Source organism: Mirounga leonina, unplaced genomic scaffold (assembly GCF_011800145.1).
Source record: "Mirounga leonina isolate KUSES-001 unplaced genomic scaffold, KU_Mleo_1.0 Mir_171, whole genome shotgun sequence".
NCBI classification, from domain to species: domain Eukaryota; kingdom Metazoa; phylum Chordata; class Mammalia; order Carnivora; family Phocidae; genus Mirounga; species Mirounga leonina.
Window position 1 is genome coordinate 871,454 of NW_023270436.1, and position 17,231 is coordinate 888,684.

Here is a 17,231-nt window from a genome sequence, read left to right on the forward strand (position 1 = left end):
GGGGGGGGGGGGGGACTGGCACGCTTTCAAGAGCCTTCTCACCGAGAGCCACACGAGGCCACAGCGTAACAGCTGTGAACACAGGCCCCTGGGCACGTCCAGCACCAAGTGCCATCTGGGCTTTTGGCATCTTTGGGCCGCCTGGGCCTGGTGCCATCGTTGAGCGAGAACAGCCTGGTCTAGAAGTCGGAGGTGAAGGGTAAGGTTACTTTGGACTCCAGTGCCTGTGCTGATTCTGGGTGTTCCCGCGCAGATGTGACCTGTGTCTCGTCCTTCTTTGTCCAGTCCAGGCAGCAGTGATTCCTGCCCTCCTGGAGAGCACGGCCAACGGGTTTCTCGTGGCCAGAGGTGGCTACCGGCCCAGTGACCTTTGTGTCTCTGCCCCAACGGGCAGTGGGAAGACTTTGGCCTTTGTCATTCCAGTGGTACAGGTGAGTATAAGGACCCCCACCCTCCAGGTGGGCTCTGCAGGCAGGGAGCCAGCTCTGCTGACTCGGGTGGTTGTCGTGTTCCCCACCCCCCAGGCCCTATTACGTCGAGCTGTTTGCCAGGTCCGTGCTTTGGTTGTGCTGCCCACCAAGGAGCTGGCCCAGCAGGTACGTGTACCCCACGTCCCCAGGTCAGACCTAGGCTCTGTTTCGCTGTGGTGCTCTGTACCAGGTTGGTGACGGCCGCTCTTTCTCCAGGTGAGCAAAGTGTTCAACATCTACACAGATGCCACTCCTCTGCGTGTCGCCCTGATCACTGGGCAGAAGTCGCTGATCAAAGAGCAGGAGAGTCTTGTCCAGAAGACGTAGGTCCTGCGGGGCTGGGGGCTCCTCGGGGAACAGGGAGTGGCTCTCTGAACCCTGTCTGCAGGTTCCCTGTGGTATTGGGGGGGGTCAGCGTGGGGCCTTTTGCTGAGCCACTCCACTCCTCAGAGCAGACGGCTTCCGCTGCTTGGCTGACGTGGTGGTGGCCACTCCTGGCCGCCTGGTGGACCACATCGACCAGACCCCAGGATTCAGCCTCCAGCACCTCCGCTTCCTGGTAAATCCCACCCCTGGAGGATGGCTGGGGTTTGGAGCCAATGCAGACCTCGGCCACCAGACACCAGGCTTCTCGCTTCCCCTAGGTCATCGATGAGGCCGACCGCATGGTAGACAGCATGCACCAGTCCTGGCTGCCCCGGGTGGTGGAGGCGGCCTTCCCGAGGGACGGGGCCAAGGAGCCCTTCGCTCTGCTCCAGAGGCGGCAACCCCGGGCCACGACGGCCGCCAGGTACCTGACACTGAGCCTGCCCTGCACTCAGTGTGGCCGCCTGCGGACAGCCCCGTCGTGCTTCCCCTCTGGCTCTGAGACCCCTCGGCCCCAGTCTGGTCTGGTCTGGTCTGGTCTGTTCTGGGGTGGCCGGGGCTCTGCAGGTTGGCTGGCTAGACCAAGACTGCTGTCCCATCACCCGCTCCCCTTTCAGTATTTCTTGTCCTCAGATGCCACTGCAGAAGCTGCTCTTTTCGGCCACCCTGACGCAGAATCCTGAGAAGCTGCAGCAGCTGGGCCTCTACCAGCCCCAGCTCTTCTCCACGGGGCTGACGTACAAGGGCCCCAGAGACACTGACGAAGATGGGGATTCCGGCGGGAAGTACACCTTCCCCGTAGGGCTCTCGGTGAGTGGGCGTGCAGGGGTGGGGAGGGGGTGCCTCAGGCGCTTGGGCCTGGCCGACCCTGTGCTGTCCCCACAGCACCACTACGTGCCCTGCAGCCTCCGCACTAAGCCACTGGCCATCCTGCATCTGATCCTGGAAAAGGATTTCTCCAGGGTCCTCTGCTTCACCAACTCCCGCGAGAACTCACACAGGTGAGGCCCAAGTGGGCGGAGGGGGAGGAGAGGGGAACAGGATGGGGGTAGGCTCCAGGCCCTGCCCACCGGCTCCTTCCGGCTCTTCCCACCCAGGCTCTTCCTGCTCGTCCAGGCTTTCGGAGGTGTGAGCGCGGCTGAATTCTCCTCCCGCTGCGGGCCCGGCCAGAGGAAGGCGGTCTTGAAGCAGTTTGAGCAGGGCAAGGTTCAGCTGTGAGTACCTGGAAAGGAGGAGGGGAATGCTCCCGCCAGGTACAGCCTGGGCCCTCTGAGGGCGTTTTCCTGCGGGAGACTCGCCTCCTCAGTGTGGTGGCTTCCCCAGCAGGGCCGGGCGGGGGGCGGAGGGGGGCTCCCGGCCTCGGGCAGGGTCGGCCCACAGCCCCTGGTGCTCCCCAGCCTCATCAGCACAGACGCCACCGCTCGAGGCATTGACGTGCAGGGCGTGCAGCTGGTGGTCAACTATGACGCCCCCCAGTACCTGCGTACCTACGTCCATCGGTAAGGCCATCCCGCACTCTTGGAGGGAGGGTCCCTGGAGGGAAGCCCTGTCCCATCGGGCCCCTGGGGGCCACCGTCCTGGAGGTAGCTGTGCTTGGCTTCAGGGTCGGAAGAACCGCCCGTGCTGGAAAAACTGGACAGGCCTTCACGCTGCTCCTCAAAGTGCAGGTGCGTCTGCTGGAGTTGACCCAGGGCCCGGGACCTCTGCCGGCAGCACCGCTCGCGGAAAACAGGGCCCTTTCCCGCTTGCTTCCCCGCAGGAGAGGAGGTTCCTCCGCATGCTAGCCGAAGCTGGGGTGCCGGAGACGGCGCGGCACGACATCCCTGGCGAGCTCCTGCAGCCGCTGGTCCCGCGGTACGAGGCGGCCTTGTTCCAGCTGGAACAAGCCATCAAGGTGAGGGGCCGAGGCATTCTGGTGACCCACGTCTGGTGTCTGGGAAGACCGGACAACGTGTGCAGGACGGGGAGAGGGTGGCAGGGCGGGAAGGGGGCACACGGCCCTGGGAGGGGGCCAGGGCCAGATCTGCACTTCCTGAGCGAGTGCCGGGTGCTGCCGCTTGGGGGGAGGCGGCAGGTGGCGCCACGTGAGCCTCTGGCCTCCCTTCCGCAGGAAGAGCGAAGGCAGAAGGCGCCCTGACGGGCTCGGGGGACAGGCGGGCTGAGCCCACCACAGAGCAGACCCTTCTCAGCCCGTGCCTCCTGCTGGGCCTAGCCACCTCCTTTCCGGAAAAATCTTGAGCAGTGGCTGCTGGATACGTGAGCAAAAGACCTGATTCCTTGGGTTTCGGAAGGAACAGCCAGCGGAAAGGGCCTCCTCCTGCCAGGCTCTGGACATGGTCGCTGCAGCAGGCCTGGCGCCAGGCAAGCTCGGGCCCGGAGGAAGCCGCTCAGGTTACTGCAGACCTGACGGGCAGTGTCTGGGGCGTAGCCTTGGGCCCGTTAGGGGACCCTGGGTGTCCTCAGGACGTCTGCCGCCCTCCGTCCTGCACATCGTGAGCCGTTCCGGGCGCCGTCCCAGTGCGAAGTGTCTCCGCCCACACGGCGTGGGCACAGCCCCGACCGCGCAGCGGGGGTCTCCACACGGGGCCGAGGCCAACCTCACTGCACACCAGAACGTGCGTCGGGAGCGTAACGGAAAACAGGCTTCAGGAGCGCTGACCCGCTGTTGGCGTAAAGGTTTTGTTTTCAGAATCATATGCTGCTATTAAAACAAACTTTAAAAAGCCAGATCAGGCTGTGGTTTTTCTGTCTGTCCTAAAAGCGTGCTCTTCGCTGCGGCCAGGTAACACTGGGGAACCCGGCCGCGTGGTTGCTCATGGGGCTGCGGGAGGGTACAGGAAACAGGTACAGGCTTCTTTCTTAGGGATGGAAACCAGCTTCTCCATACACGGGGGCCGCGCACGGCCCACCTGGCTGGAGCCAGGAACACAAAGGTGGAGGAGCCCCAGGACAGGGACAGGGCGGGGTGGCCTGGGAGCCGCATGGGACCCACTTCCCGCCCCCTCGCTGGGGCCTTGCTGGCCCCTGGAGCCTGGCCGGCTCGACGTCTGTGGGGGCGGCTCCGCCACGGAGACACCGAACCGCCTGTGCCAGGGACGTCCCCCCGACTCCCGGGAAACCGAGGCCAGGCTGACCGGGAGGGCCTGTCTCCTACCGACACGCTCTCCCTCTCTACGCAGCGAGGTGTGTGCTTACGAGTTTCTTGGTCACTGTTTGCCTTGGCGCATGTGTGATGACTGGAATCGGTGCCGGGCACGGGGAGACATGGATACAACACGCTCTGGCTCAGAAACACGGATACCAGACACAGATGCGCACGCATGGGCAGCTCGCACGCCTGCTCCCACTTCCGGACTCGGCGACAGGTTTCCAGTCGGACGGCTAATCTCTACCCCGTGTTGCTTCGTTGTTTTATTTATTTGGCCTCCTGAGTCCGTTGTGTTTATTGCAATTGTACCTACATCTTCTCTCGGTCTGCAGGGAAATAACGATCCTGGTCAACGCGAGTCCTTCATATACTTGATCATCATTAATATACTTTTTTCTTTTCTCATTCATTCTATATTTTAACATTTCAGGAATTTTTTAAATGTCTTTAAATTCACTTAATTAACATATACTGTATTACTAGTTTCAGAGGTAGAGGTCAGTGATTCATCAGTTGCATAGAACACCCAGTGCTCATTCCATCACGTGCCCTCCTTCATGCCCATCCCCCAGTGACCCCAGCCCCCTGCCCACCTCCCCTCCAGCAAGCCTCAGCTTCCTAGAGTTAAGAGTCTCTTACGGTTTGTCTCCCTTCTGATTTTGTCTTATTTTTCCTTCCCATCTTCTATATTCATCTGTTTTGTTTCTTAAATTCCGCGTATCAGTGAGATCATACAATTTTTGTCTTTCTCTGACTTACTTCACTCAGCATAATACCCTCTAGTTCCATCCGTATCCTTGCAAAAGGCAAGATTTCACTTTTTGATGGCTGCATAATATTCCATTGTACATATGAACCACATCTTTATCCATCATCTGTCAATGGACATCTGGGCTCTTTCCACAGTTTGGCTATTGTGGACATTGCTGCTATAAACATCGGGGTGTGCGTACCCTTCGGATCCCTACTGTTGTATCTGTGGGTATGTTTCATTGTTTTAAATAACCTACTCACCAGGTGACAGTCACATTCCTTCCTCTTCAAACGGGCAATCCTCAAGTGCAGTCTTAGCAATATTTACAGAAAACGGACACAAACACATTCGCGCTTTCCAAGCTGAGGACCAAAAGCACCAGTTCACTGGTCCCGCACGGTGTTCTAGAGCGTCACCTGTCCAGCATCTTCCCCAAAGCCTGATGGTGGAAAGATGACGTTTTGACACATCCACGTTGCTCAGCCACCTGCTTCTCAACGTTAGGTTTGGATCTCAACGTTAATGATGTTCGTCGTCATTAACCTGGGACCTGTTATGCTTCAGGTGATAGGATAATGAGATCTGTGCTCTCAGAACAAGTGTGGATTCGTAGGTCCGTCATGGCGTCCCACGGGCTCATGGACACTGAGCGTTCTCAACCATCACTGTGGACTTAAACACGGTGCCCATGTAAGTGCCACTCCCCCCTGCGTCCACACTCAGTGGCCCGGATGAACCAGTGTTCTCCCACAGAGGGCGTCTTCGCGAACCCCTCCTGGACCAGAAAACACCCAACCAGCAGATGTCCCTTGATCTCCGTGAGGCCACATCTTGCCATCAAATGTTCCTGCAGGAAACGGGGTAAATGCACCTGTGACAACTGAAGTTTGGGTTTCTCAGATGTGTGGACGCTGACCCAGTGGACCCCGGTGCCAGTGAGTGAGGCGGAAACAGGGAGGAAGACCTGTCCTCCTCTACTCTTTCGGCTACGGCCAGGTACTTAGTGATGGGGGAAGGTGGAGCGATACCAGCGGACGTTGGGGAAATCAGTGCACAGTGTGAGCGACCTGCTGACCACAGCAGTGTGAAGTCTCCTCGAGACCTCGGGGACAGCGACGCCCTTGGTGCAGCCCTATCACGAGTTTGCGGCAGGAGTCCTAGTCCTCGTGGCTGCTTCCACCAGGAAGCCCAAGAGGGCCTGGAGCCCCGCGGTGTGAGTTGTGCAGGCCCCTGGGTCAGGCAGCCACTGCTGGCTGCGTCTCCGTGTCCGCGTCTCCGCGTCCATGGCCCTCAGGCGAGCCCACGCTTGCCATCCCTGGAGCCTCTTGTTGTGAAAGGCCAATGACCTGCACGAGGTCTGCATTTGCGGGGGCTGCTTGTGACCCCGCTGCCCGGCCCTGCGCCCGCGCCCCCAGGGAGGCTAGCCGCGGCCGCGGTCGGAGGGGCTCCCCGACCCTTCAGAGCAGGGCTCCATTTCTGCCCCGAGCTCACGCTGTCCGTCTGCGTCGTGAGCAAACAGCCTGCGAGAAACACGTCAAACTGAAGATAAGAGTCAAAACCTCCCCGAGCGCCCATCCGTCCGAAGCCTGCAAACTTGCAGGCGCTAAAAGCACAAGGTCGAGCGTGTCATTTTCTGGAACGTCCTTGGTCACTGTGATTTGTCACTCCCGACGCCACGGAAGCAACACGGCCCCGTGTTACACATTCCTTCCACGCTCTCTCTCATCTGTGAAGGTCGCCATCCCGGGCAGCCGTCCTCACCTGGGCTCGAATCAACGCTTGTCCTTGTTTTTAAGACACCCTGGAAGGTTCGCTCATTTTGCGTCGGTGCGGTGGTCCGGGAAACGTGTGACCGTTCTCAGGAGGCACTCGGGGGCTCCGGACGAGGACCTCCTCCGAGCGCAAACTCGGAATGCTCACGGGATTCGAAAACCGAGTGTGTGCACACGTGTCCGGAGCAGGTCTCCCAAAACACCCCTCGCCCTGCAGGCCCCACGGTCCCTACAGCAAACGCTCACGGAAGTGGAAACACTTGGAAGTGCTCCTGCACCTCTTTCAACATCGAGTCTTTCGATAATTTTCTTTGGGTTTAAACAGATCTGTTACTCATCTAAAGGATATTTTTATTTACTTTCATACTTGTACCTTCCTTAACCACAAACAGGTAAGTCTCCTTCTGTTAAACATTTCCTCAAATTTGTCTCTTCGATTAAATTTTAAAACCCTTCAATAAAGCAGGTCAATCTTGGGACGACAAACACTGGTCTGCTAAAGCCCGTAGGACAGAAGCACATCCAGCCTTCCAGCCGCGGGCCGCACTTCCATGGAATAACGGTACGACGAATTCCAACGTAACCTCACAACCCAGACCGGCCCTCGGCTTCACACCAGGACGGTGCGCCCGAGTCCATGTTCACGCTGCTTCCCCTGGGCCGGTTCTCCCAGGAAGCCGCGAAACCAGCCTCTTCATAATTCCACGCGTTCTTCAGACCAGTTTACCTTCGCTTAACCACCAAAATGTCAGTGAGTAGTTACTGGGTACACCCCTGAAGGGTTAACTAAGAATTAAAGACAAATTATGTGCCCAACTTTCTTTCACAGACTCCTCTGCCCTAGAGGAACCTCCTAAGGCATTTTTAATTTCTGCTTAAGGTTACAAATTCTTAGGGCAGATGCCAGCCAATTTTCGGGTAGCTGTGATAAAAGGCTCCTGAAAAACAACAAAACCTAGCAAGATGGGGAGTGCTCACAGGCCGTGCTCCAAACCACCCGGCCGCAGACCTTACAGGCTGCTGGGGGCCCACGGCGCGCCTCCGGCGGGCCGCGCCCACGACTGCGGTGGCCGCTGCTGAACCCGACGCAGGCGAGCGGGCCAGGCGGGAAGACCGACACCGTGCGCGCAGCCCTCGGAGAGCGAGGGTGCCCCCCAGCGCCCGCCTGCCCGCTGTCCTTGGTCCCCGCCCTCGGGCGCCCCGCACGGCCCACACCCCCCACCCACGCACCGCGGAGGAAGACGGACGATCAGCGGAAGCAGGAGGCCCCGCCGCACAACCAGCCCGAGGCTCGCGGTTCTTCTAAGGCGCACACGGAATCGTCGCTAACGCTACGTCCCAAGCCGTAGAACAAAGAAAAAATTTTAAAATCGAGATCTGTGGGGCGCCTGGGTGGCTCAGTCGTTGGGCGTCTGCCTTCGGCTCAGGTCATGATCCCAGGGTCCTGGGATCGAGCCTCGCATCAGGCTCTCTGCTCAGCAGGAAGCCTGCTCCTCCCTCTCCCACTCCCCCTGCTTGTGTTCCCTCTCTCGCTGTGTCTCTCTGTCAAATAAATAAATAAAATCTTTAAAAAAATAAATAAAATTGAGATCTGTGGGGCGCCTGGGTGGCTCAGTCGTTGGGCATCTGCCTTCGGCTCAGGTCCTGGGATCGAGCCCCGCATCGGGCTCCCTGCTCTGCGGGAGGCCTGCTTCTCCCTCTCCCGCTCCCCCTGCTTGTGTTCCCTCTCTCGCTGTGTCTCTCTGTCAAATAAATAAATAAAATCTTAAAAAAATAAATAAATAAAATTGAGATCTGTTTTGATCATAACGAATAGATATCTGGAACACCCCCAAATACTTGAAAGTAAGTGTTAAATAAAATCTTTAAAGCGCGTAAAACCTTTGACAGAAATTCCATGTACACACAGTGTCTCAGAACAGACAAGGGGTCATAGTTCGACACCTTCAAGAGACGCACAAAGCCTCCGAGACAGTGAAACCCCAGATTACTCTGCCAAACGCATCTTTTCTCATGTTGAAATCTGGATAAAAGCGACATCGATCTGTAGCGTCCGCAAGCTGATTCATTCTGTCACTCGTCCGTAGGAGCGATGTTACAACAACCCCCTCAGGGTACACACTCCTTCCCGTCATCCTTTATTGTGCAGACATTTCCGTTTTCCTAAATACAGGACAGGGCACATCCGTGTATCCAGAGTCCAGGGAGACGTTAGACGTTGTTCAGTGCCGAGTCGCGCAGGGGGCTCTCCCGGCTGACAAAAGGAAACCAGGCCGTGTAGGAGGCCCTGGAGGGAGGGCGGACATTTAGGGTCAGACCCTGACTGTGCTGACAGTTGGGTTTAAATCCCAGCTTTTCCTCCAACTGTCCACATGACCTGGGATAAATCGCTTAGAACCGGAGCAGCTTTCAACTTGTTCAAATAAGGGAATCAGAAAGACCATCTTAATTGTTTAACATTATCTCAAAATTTCCAAGACTGTAACCACCCCACTTCTCTTTTCTGACGAAATCTATTTGGTGACTCCGCCCTGTCTCTGGCCTCGAGAACCCGCTGTGGGGCTCTGCATCCCCGACAGGTGCGGCCACCCCGTGCGGGATGCCATGTTGTACCCACTGCGTTGTGTGTTACCTCCCTCACGACTAAGTGGATCCTCTCCCCCCGCTTCCCCCCTCCCTCGTTGGCCGGCCCGCCCCCCACCTGCCCTGCAGCGCAGAGTCCTCCCCGCGCCCCCTAGCCAAGCAGACTCACCTCTGCAGTTGTATTTACTCGAATTAAGGAAGTACACCCCAAAGAGAAAACTAACAATACAGTTCCCGTCCAAGCACCAAAAAGATCATCCTGAGCCCCTGAAGCCTCTGCGCCCCCCCACCCCCCCGCATCTCACCCCTGCTCCCAGGCTTAAAACTGAGCACAACCACCAGTGGGGGCGTCGAGCAAGACACAGAACAGAGGGAAAGCCGCAGGAGGAAGGGAAGGGGGCCGACAGCCAAGCCCGGGAGGGCTGGACAGACAGGAGGACACGGAGAACTACCTCCCTGCCTTGGACACTGAGCGGGCTGTGACACAGACACACACACAGACAGGATGACTTCTCGAAAGATCCCTCCAATCGCGGTCCGCCGTGCTGACAAATACATGCAAACGCTTCCATTTCCGATCCTCTCTAAACGGTGTCATCACAGGTCCTTGGGCCGACACGGAATCTTACCAGCTTGCCTGCTCTGCAGGTCCGTCCTGGGAGCCGTGGGGGGGGGGCGCCCCAAACTCTGCGCACGGACGCCCACCTGGCCCACAGGCCGCACGCCGCAGTGTCGCCAGCATGTTGCTGGCTGGGGGGCAGGTGTGGCCGGTCTGCACGGGACAGACAGACGGGGCACTGAGGGTGGAGGAGACAGACAGCAGGCCAGCGGGAAGGATGCAGAGCGGCATGGCGGCGTCCAGCGGTGGCCGAGTCGGTGCCAGCACCTGCCCAGGGAGAGCCGTGAGTCTGCAGACTCTGCCGCTCAGCCCATGGTCTCTCCTGCTCCGCTTGCATGTTGCCATGCGGCCCTAACCGCGTCCGTGCTCAGTGAGCGAGAAACGTCTCACAGACGCGATCTGGTCCTCAGGATGCCCACAGAGGCGCCCACGGCACGACCAGCGGGCAGGCGGGCCTGGTGGCAGGTGGGACCTGGGGAGGGCTGGCCTGCCGGGCCGAGGGAGCCCCGCCCAACACCCGCGGGGCTGGCTGTCCCCAGCCCAGGAAGCAGATGGCTGGCTGCACGCACTGCTGGGGCCGCCGGGCAGCAGGGGCGCAGCAGGGAGGCCGGCCGGGGCAGCCTGCGGGGAGCTGTGGCGGTGGGGTGTGCGGGCCGGTGGGGTGTGCGGGCCGGGGCTTCTGCCCCGAGGCCCCGTGGGCGGGTCCTACTGCTGCTGGCTTTGCCTCTGTCCGCAGCTGAGCGGCCTGAGGGGCAGGAGAATTTCCTCCTGCAACCACGAGAAACCAAACCGCAACCCTCCACATTTCAGGACGTATCGGTGAGGGATCTCGCTGCTCCCCAAACTGGATCACGTTCCCCCGTGTCCCCGACAGGTGATGGATGAACGCCACGTGGTCCGCCCACACAACCCAGTATCGCTCCCTCAAAGGGCGGGAGTCCTGACACCTGCCCCGCGACGGCCGGCGTGAGGACAGGCGGCGAAGGAAATAAGCCGGCGCAGGAGGACAGATACCGGGGTCCCATTTCGGGAGGCCCGCGGAGCCCGCAAACTCAGAGAGCAGGGCTGGGGGGCCGGCGGGGGGGGGTGGCGCTTCGCGGGGACAGGGCTCCAGCGCGGGAAGACGGAAAGCTCCGGAGACGGGTGGCGGGGATGGGTGCACCCCCGTGTGAGTGGCTCGAAGCCGCCGAGCTGCGCGCTTAAAACACGGGAAGAAAAACACCGGAGTTGTTCCAACACGATCGCCGAGCAGGCACCGCCGTCGCGTCTCTTCTAAAAGGTCTCCAAGCAGCGGATTCAAAAGATACTGTAACAACAGAGGCTACTTTCTAGAACCCAGGGGTGCCAACCCCTGCCTGCGGCCCGCGGCCCCGCCCTGTCGCGGGTCGGGGGTCACGGGTCACCTCCCCGGGAGGGGCCGTCCCCGGAGCGGTCGGCCGCGCGCCGCTCCCTCGCCCGCGGCCCCAGGCCCGCAGGGGACACGCGGCCGTCGCCCCCCGCCGGGCCGGCCGCGGGCCGCAGGGCCCAGCGCGCAGGCGCGGCGCGGGCCAATCGCAGGCCCCGGGGGGAAGGGCGGGGCCGGCGCGGCTCACAGCCGGCGCCTGCGCACTCCGGCGGCGTCCGCGCGTCCGGCTTCCCGCCTGCGTGGGGTCCTCCGGGCCGTGCCCGTGCCCCCGCCCCCGCCCCCGCCCCCGCCGGGTGCCCCCACCGGCACCGTCTGCCCCACGGAGCACGCACGTCGTGAGCGTGGGCGGGGGGCGGTCACGCGCAGGACACAGACGCCCAGTGAGAGGCGGCGGCGGCCGCGCGGGGAGAGGGGGGTCCAGTGCCCGCCGCGGACGGGGGAGGGGGTCAGAAAGTGCCCGGGAGGCTCTTAAGCTGGGATCGGAAGCCCCGAAGCGTGGGGGCTGCTCCCGGAGCGGGGAGGTGGCCCCCCGCCCCCGGGATGGGGGCCGCACTGCGCGTCATCGGGACCCCCCCCGCCCCCGTACTTGTCCCCTTCGGAGGGGCCCCGTCTGGCCCTCCTGTGCTTTGCTCAGCGCTGCGGCTCCGTTCCTAGACTCCACAGTCACCACGCCAACGAACCGGTACTGCCTCAAGGTAAAGGGAAGGGTCAAGTGTCGACCGTGTTTTAAAACCTGCCTCCCCCGGGGCGCCTGGGTGGCTCAGATGGTTAAGCGTCGGCCTTCGGCTCAGGTCACGATCCCAGGCTCCTGGGATCGGGCCCCGCGTCGGGCTCCCTGCTACGAGGGAAGCCTGCTTCTCCCTCTGCCTCTGCCTCTCTCTCTCTGACTTTCATGAATAAAAAAAAAAAAAAAAAAAAAAACATTTAAAACATGCCTCCCCCCAGCGACCAAGTTGGCACGGGCACGTGTGTTTCAATAAACGCTCACGGAACGGAGAGAAGACAGCGCCCCGCAGCTGGGGAGAGAGGGACTGCCCTCTCGCGGGCCGGGGTCACGGCATTAGGACAAGAGCCACGAGCCAGCGCGCGCTCTGCTGGGTAGGCTGGTCCTCAGAGAAGAGCGCTTGGCGACGAGGGCCGAACAAAACCGCAGTGAAAGGCGGGGCTGGAGGGATGGAGGCGGTCGGAGAGCAGAAGGGTAGGCCTGGCACTAGTGAGTGGTAGCTTCGCGGAAGCTGGAACCTGCCCCGTGAAGGTTCCCGAGCAGGGCCAGCACATGATGAAACGCTATTGTTAGAGCCTCGATACTTCATGCACTTGGCAAACCGCCTAAATAATTAAAAGGGCATGCCACACAGTGCAAAGTGAACACCCCTTTATCCGTGAGCACCCCCCCACCCCGTCTCCCTCCCCAGAGGCAGACACACCCTTCCAGGGTATTCTGCGCACAGCCAGGCATACGCGTAGCTCCATTCTGACAGCGTCCCACACGGTTCTGCACCTTCCTGCTTACTGAACCTTAGCGGGACCTTTCCATTCCAGACTATATAGCTCTGCCTTGTTCTTAATAGCTACGCTCTAGGGGCATCTCAGTTGGTGAAGCGTCTGCCTTCAGCTCAAGTCATGGGAACGAGCCCCACATGGGGCTCCCTGTTCAGCGGGAAGCCTGCTTCTCCCTCTGCCTTTCCCCACTGCTCCTTCTCTGTCTCCCCCAAATGAATAAATAAAAAATCTTTTTAAAAAGCAGCTGCACTCTATTTCACTGAATGTACGTACCCTAATTATCCATTAGGGTGAGGCCTTTGGAAGATTATTTTAGGGTACAGACAATGCGGGCCAAGGACAGAGAAGGGAAGAACCACTGCCCAGACCTACGGCAGAAGTCCCCCTCTTCTCTCCCCAAGCCACAACCCCTAATCTGGAGCGTGGAAAGCACCCTGGCCGAGGCTGACACGGGACCCGAGCAGCAGAGACGAGGTTGCTTAACAGACCTAAGTGAGACCTCGAAAGCTGGTTGTAGGCAAGTGGCCTGCGCAAGCCCACTGGGCGTGTTTTACGTTACACGGAATCATGCTGGAGGTGATGGCAAATGGACCCCCTGGGCTCAGACAGCAGCATCACTGCACTTAGCGACCCGCCCCACCTCGAATGCACACACACAAATACAGCGTGGGGCCAGATGAGCTCACCCTCGGCCTCCTGGCCACATACAGTTGGCAAGGACCTGCCCATACAGTCATGGTGACAGAAGGGTTCGGAAAACACACGATCTTCTCCGTTGAGAATAATCAGATGAAATAATCTACCAAGTGCAGAGGCTGAGAGCTTTGCAAATGTCACAGCCGCCTTGGGGGAAGGATACACAGGAGGAAGCCAGGGCCCCGTCACATGGTAGGCAGGTACCAGAGTGCAGAGCCACACACCCACGGAGCACCCCACCCTCTCCACACCAAGCACCCGGCAGGCACTTGGCAAAGGGTCATAAGTGAGGTGCCCCATGACTGCCCCAGCCAGGTCTGTGCACGCAGGTGATGCACACGAGAGTCTGCACGCTTGGCTCCGAGGTGGGGCGGGGGGACATGAAATGGGAGCCTGAGGCTACAGGTGCATGTGGTTCCTGGGCCTGCATTTCTGCAGTGGAAGATAAAAACAACCACAGGTTACTTGCGGTGCTTCTTAGCATCGTATGAAGTTGCGCATTTTTAATTAAAAGGTTGGTATTTTTTGTTATCAGCAACTTTTTTTTTTTTTAAGGCTTTATTTGAGAGTAAGCAAGCGAGGGAGTGAGCAGGGGATGAGCACAGGGAGAGGGAGAGAGAATCTCCACCAGGCTCCATGCTGAGTGCAGAGCCCAATGCGGGGCTGGATCCCAGAACCCTTAGATCATGGTATGAGCCGAAACCAAGAGTCGGATGTTCAACCGACTGAGCCGCCTAGGCAACTTTTTAACAAAAGGAAAAGTAATCTAAAAGCAAGAGAGATGATAAATAAAAGTAACACGTGCAGGCCGCCTGCTTAGAGGGGTGCTGAGTAGAGCACGTGCGAAGCTGCACCCGGCCCTCCACCAGACGGGGTGCCTGTGGGTGGCAGGTCACACGAGGACAGAGCGGCGGTGGCGTCCACACGTACCAGGTTTTCCTCCACACGTATGTTTGGAGCGCGAAGGCCGTCTCCCCAGCGAGAGAGCAGCTTTCCCTGAGAACCGCCCAGCATGCTCCACTCCTTCCATGGTGTGGGGGCCCCTGCCTCCAACCCTGCGTGTTTTCCCTTTGTGTTTTCTTCACACCAAAGAAACACAATTAGCGTCTTACTTTAACTTGAATACCAGTTTTCTATGAGAGCGAAAACGAGAAAGCATAGAAAAAGGTCATTTTATTATACCTTTTGTTTGGCAGGATATCAGTGCCCTTTTTAAAACCCTACTATTCAAGTACAAATGGGTATGTTTACAAAGTATTTACAATCTCAGTCTTCTTCCTTTATATTTCAAACGCAACAGCTGCGTGGTTACACAGGGAATAGAAAGCGGTGAGGACTGCACACAGGCGAGCCTCGGGAGGCACCGCGCAGGAACAGGCGCAGGCCCGGCTTCCTGGGAAACAGCCTGGCCTTAGGGCCAACGGCTGTCAGTGCAGAAGGACGGCTCGGACAGCATTCCGGCGGCAGGTGTGACTTCTGGGCATCGCGCGCTGTCCCGGCCAGGACGCCAGTCCTCGGCGATGTGGGAGTCCGCGGACAGAACCACCCCCACACTTGTACTGAGCTCAGAAACGTGGACAGTGTACCCCTGACAACAGAAGACCGAGAAAACCACGCACGGGGAGGAGGATGCTTCCTGGAGCAACTAGCGAAGCCGGCGAGGCCGCTAGTGCGTCTAAGTAGGACGAAAGGCAACCGTCTGCTCTGCGTTCTGCGTCAGGAGCCAGTGAAGGACGCGCCCTCGCCCACGAGGGACTCTCACTGGTGCACTAAGGAAGGCAGGAGCCCCCCACCCCCCGCGCTCGCACCCCAGCTCAGTTCTGAGAGATGCTCTGCACTCTCCCACCGTTCCGTCCGGGCAGCCCTGAGCAGGGTGTGCCACAGAAGGCCCGGCCGGGGCCTCTTCCTCCCCGAGCCACCTGCTGGCGCCCCAGGAAGGGCGAGGGGCAGATGAACCGGGCGCACAAATCCCAAGAAGCTGAAACACACCGAGCTCGGCATGCATGTCTGGGGTAAGAGAGCCGGAGCCCCCTGCACGCTGTGTCCTCTCCCAGTAGCTCCGGCCACACCAGAACCAGCCAGTGTGGACGCGAGAACACAGACCACAGGACGGCTTCCCCGTATTCAAGTGAACTAAAACGTTCAGTCCCTTCCACGTTTTCAACACTTGATTTTTAGTTTTCTCCAAATTTCTCACCCAGAGCTCAATAATAGGCTGCCTAGCTGCTTCAGTAAATGCCGCCACGTTCCTGTCCACACAAATCGATGGGAAACCAAAACTACGGTCCACGTTCCTCCGTGTCACTTCAAGTGGTACATGGGGAAGGACGGAGAAAATGAAGAGTGAGAATCTCTCAGAGTGCCCACACACACCCGACACGGCCTGATTTTCTGGGCCCAGTAACAGAAGAGAGCCGCGGAGCCAGAGCAGAGGGGTGAGCCGGCACGCACACTGGCCTGGGCGAAAGCATCCAGGAAACAGACATCGTTCGGCCAATCAAGCCCACCGCAAACACTTCTATTAGCTTGCCGTCGTAAAAAAGTAAAACAGAAGCAAACACGTGGCCTCCTCTTTGTCCCTCAACTGCACCCCCAAATACTGCACAGAAGGTTCTCTGCTTTACCCGGAACCACGCGGGAGTGCATCTGCTCCCGTGCAAGACCCCGGCACCGCGAGCCACAGAAGTCTGGTGCTACCAGCCCACGATGAAGGGCTCACGACGCCCGTTTCTTTAGGTAACACCTGCACTCGGTCCGCGGAGCTTCTCTACCGTCAGCAGATCCTGCCTGCGCTGGGCAGGGGCGCGAGGGGGTGGGGACAGGCATCCCCCCACCCCACCCCCCCGCAAAGCGGTCTGGGCCTGCGCTTCAGTGTGCTGTGTTCAAACACGAGCTTCGTCTGCACGCTGGGGGAGCACCCTGGATGTGCTGGGCTGGACACCTGCACACGGCGGGGAGGGCCCGGGGGCAGCCCCACTGGCTGCTCTTTGGAATGAAAACTCAGTCGGGGATGGTAACCCTTCACCACGGCCGGGAGCCGGTCATGAATGTGCCTGGAAATCCCGCTTAGGAGGGAAAGAAGAAACCACGCTGGCTTCCTCGGACCGGAGAGGCTCTCCCTCAGCCAGCCTCTCTCCTCTCCAAGGACCAGAACGAGTGTTTAGTTAGGGATACGGACCCGAGCAGAGGCGGACGCCGTCCAGGACCACGCCGTAGCTTCAGGAAGTCTGCTTTATGCCTCGCTGCATGCTCCGCGTGGCCACGTGCAGAACACCGCACACAGAGTCCACACGGCTTTCAAGAGCCAGCACCGCCGCTCTGCAGCAGTCGGAGGCCGACGCCACCACCAGCACTTGCTCCCCGGTCACCGGATACGGAAACAGGGGCGCGTACCGCGGCTCGCCACCCCCGCGGTGTTGGAGGCAGGGTGATAAAATGAGGACACGCCACTTGGTTCCACTGTAACCTCCCGATGCCTCAACCAACACCGCCACGGTCCCTCAATGAACTGTGCCCGCTCCTGGCAGGTGGGGGGGCACGGTGGCCCTGAGGCCGCGCCGCCCCTGCGACTAGGGGCACGGAGGCTTGGTGGGCGTCTTCAGCCTGACGGCAGGCACTCTCATCTGGAGCTTGGGCTGCTGGCTGGGGCTGTCGGAGCTGGCCGGCACCGGGCCGGGGGTGGGCATGCCGGGGCTCTGCAGCTGGCTCGCGGCGGTCGGCACCACCTGCTGTGGCATGAGCTTCTGCTGCACCACCTGTGCCGTCGCCGTCACCGTGGGGATCATCTGCACCTGCTGCCCGGCCGCCGTCGCCTGGGTCAGGGTCACGGTCTGTGGGGAAGCCTGGGCCAGAACGGTTAGAAAACACAGATCTAGTGACACGGCCGATTAGACGTTCCTGGGGACGGGAGGGGGT

General features: G+C 59.7%; 2 protein-coding genes across 13 annotated transcripts in view; one reads left to right on the forward strand and one right to left on the reverse strand.

The window, feature by feature from the left end:
• Window positions 1-233: 233 nt before the first annotated feature.
• Window positions 234-3,574, forward strand: DDX51 (DEAD-box helicase 51; the record flags this gene model as incomplete). Its single annotated transcript, XM_035016786.1, has 12 exons — window positions 234-431; window positions 525-596; window positions 687-793; window positions 921-1,029; window positions 1,115-1,260; window positions 1,454-1,646; window positions 1,722-1,837; window positions 1,934-2,050; window positions 2,234-2,335; window positions 2,440-2,503; window positions 2,596-2,730; window positions 2,947-3,574. Coding segments are annotated over 12 exons (1,386 nt in total), but the record flags the coding sequence as incomplete, so codon positions are not given.
• Window positions 3,575-14,470: 10,896 nt separating this feature from the next.
• The window catches only part of EP400 (E1A binding protein p400), a 97,981-nt gene continuing 95,220 nt past the window's right edge, over window positions 14,471-17,231 (reverse strand). For 11 of the 12 annotated variants that reach the window (XM_035016794.1, XM_035016793.1, XM_035016791.1 and 8 more), the window contains one exon: window positions 14,471-17,158. In XM_035016794.1, coding sequence (XP_034872685.1) covers window positions 16,886-17,158 — 273 coding nt within the window. In that variant the 3' untranslated portion in view covers window positions 14,471-16,885. The remainder of the gene's footprint in view (window positions 17,159-17,231) is intronic. The other variant, XM_035016795.1, reaches the window with a different exon arrangement.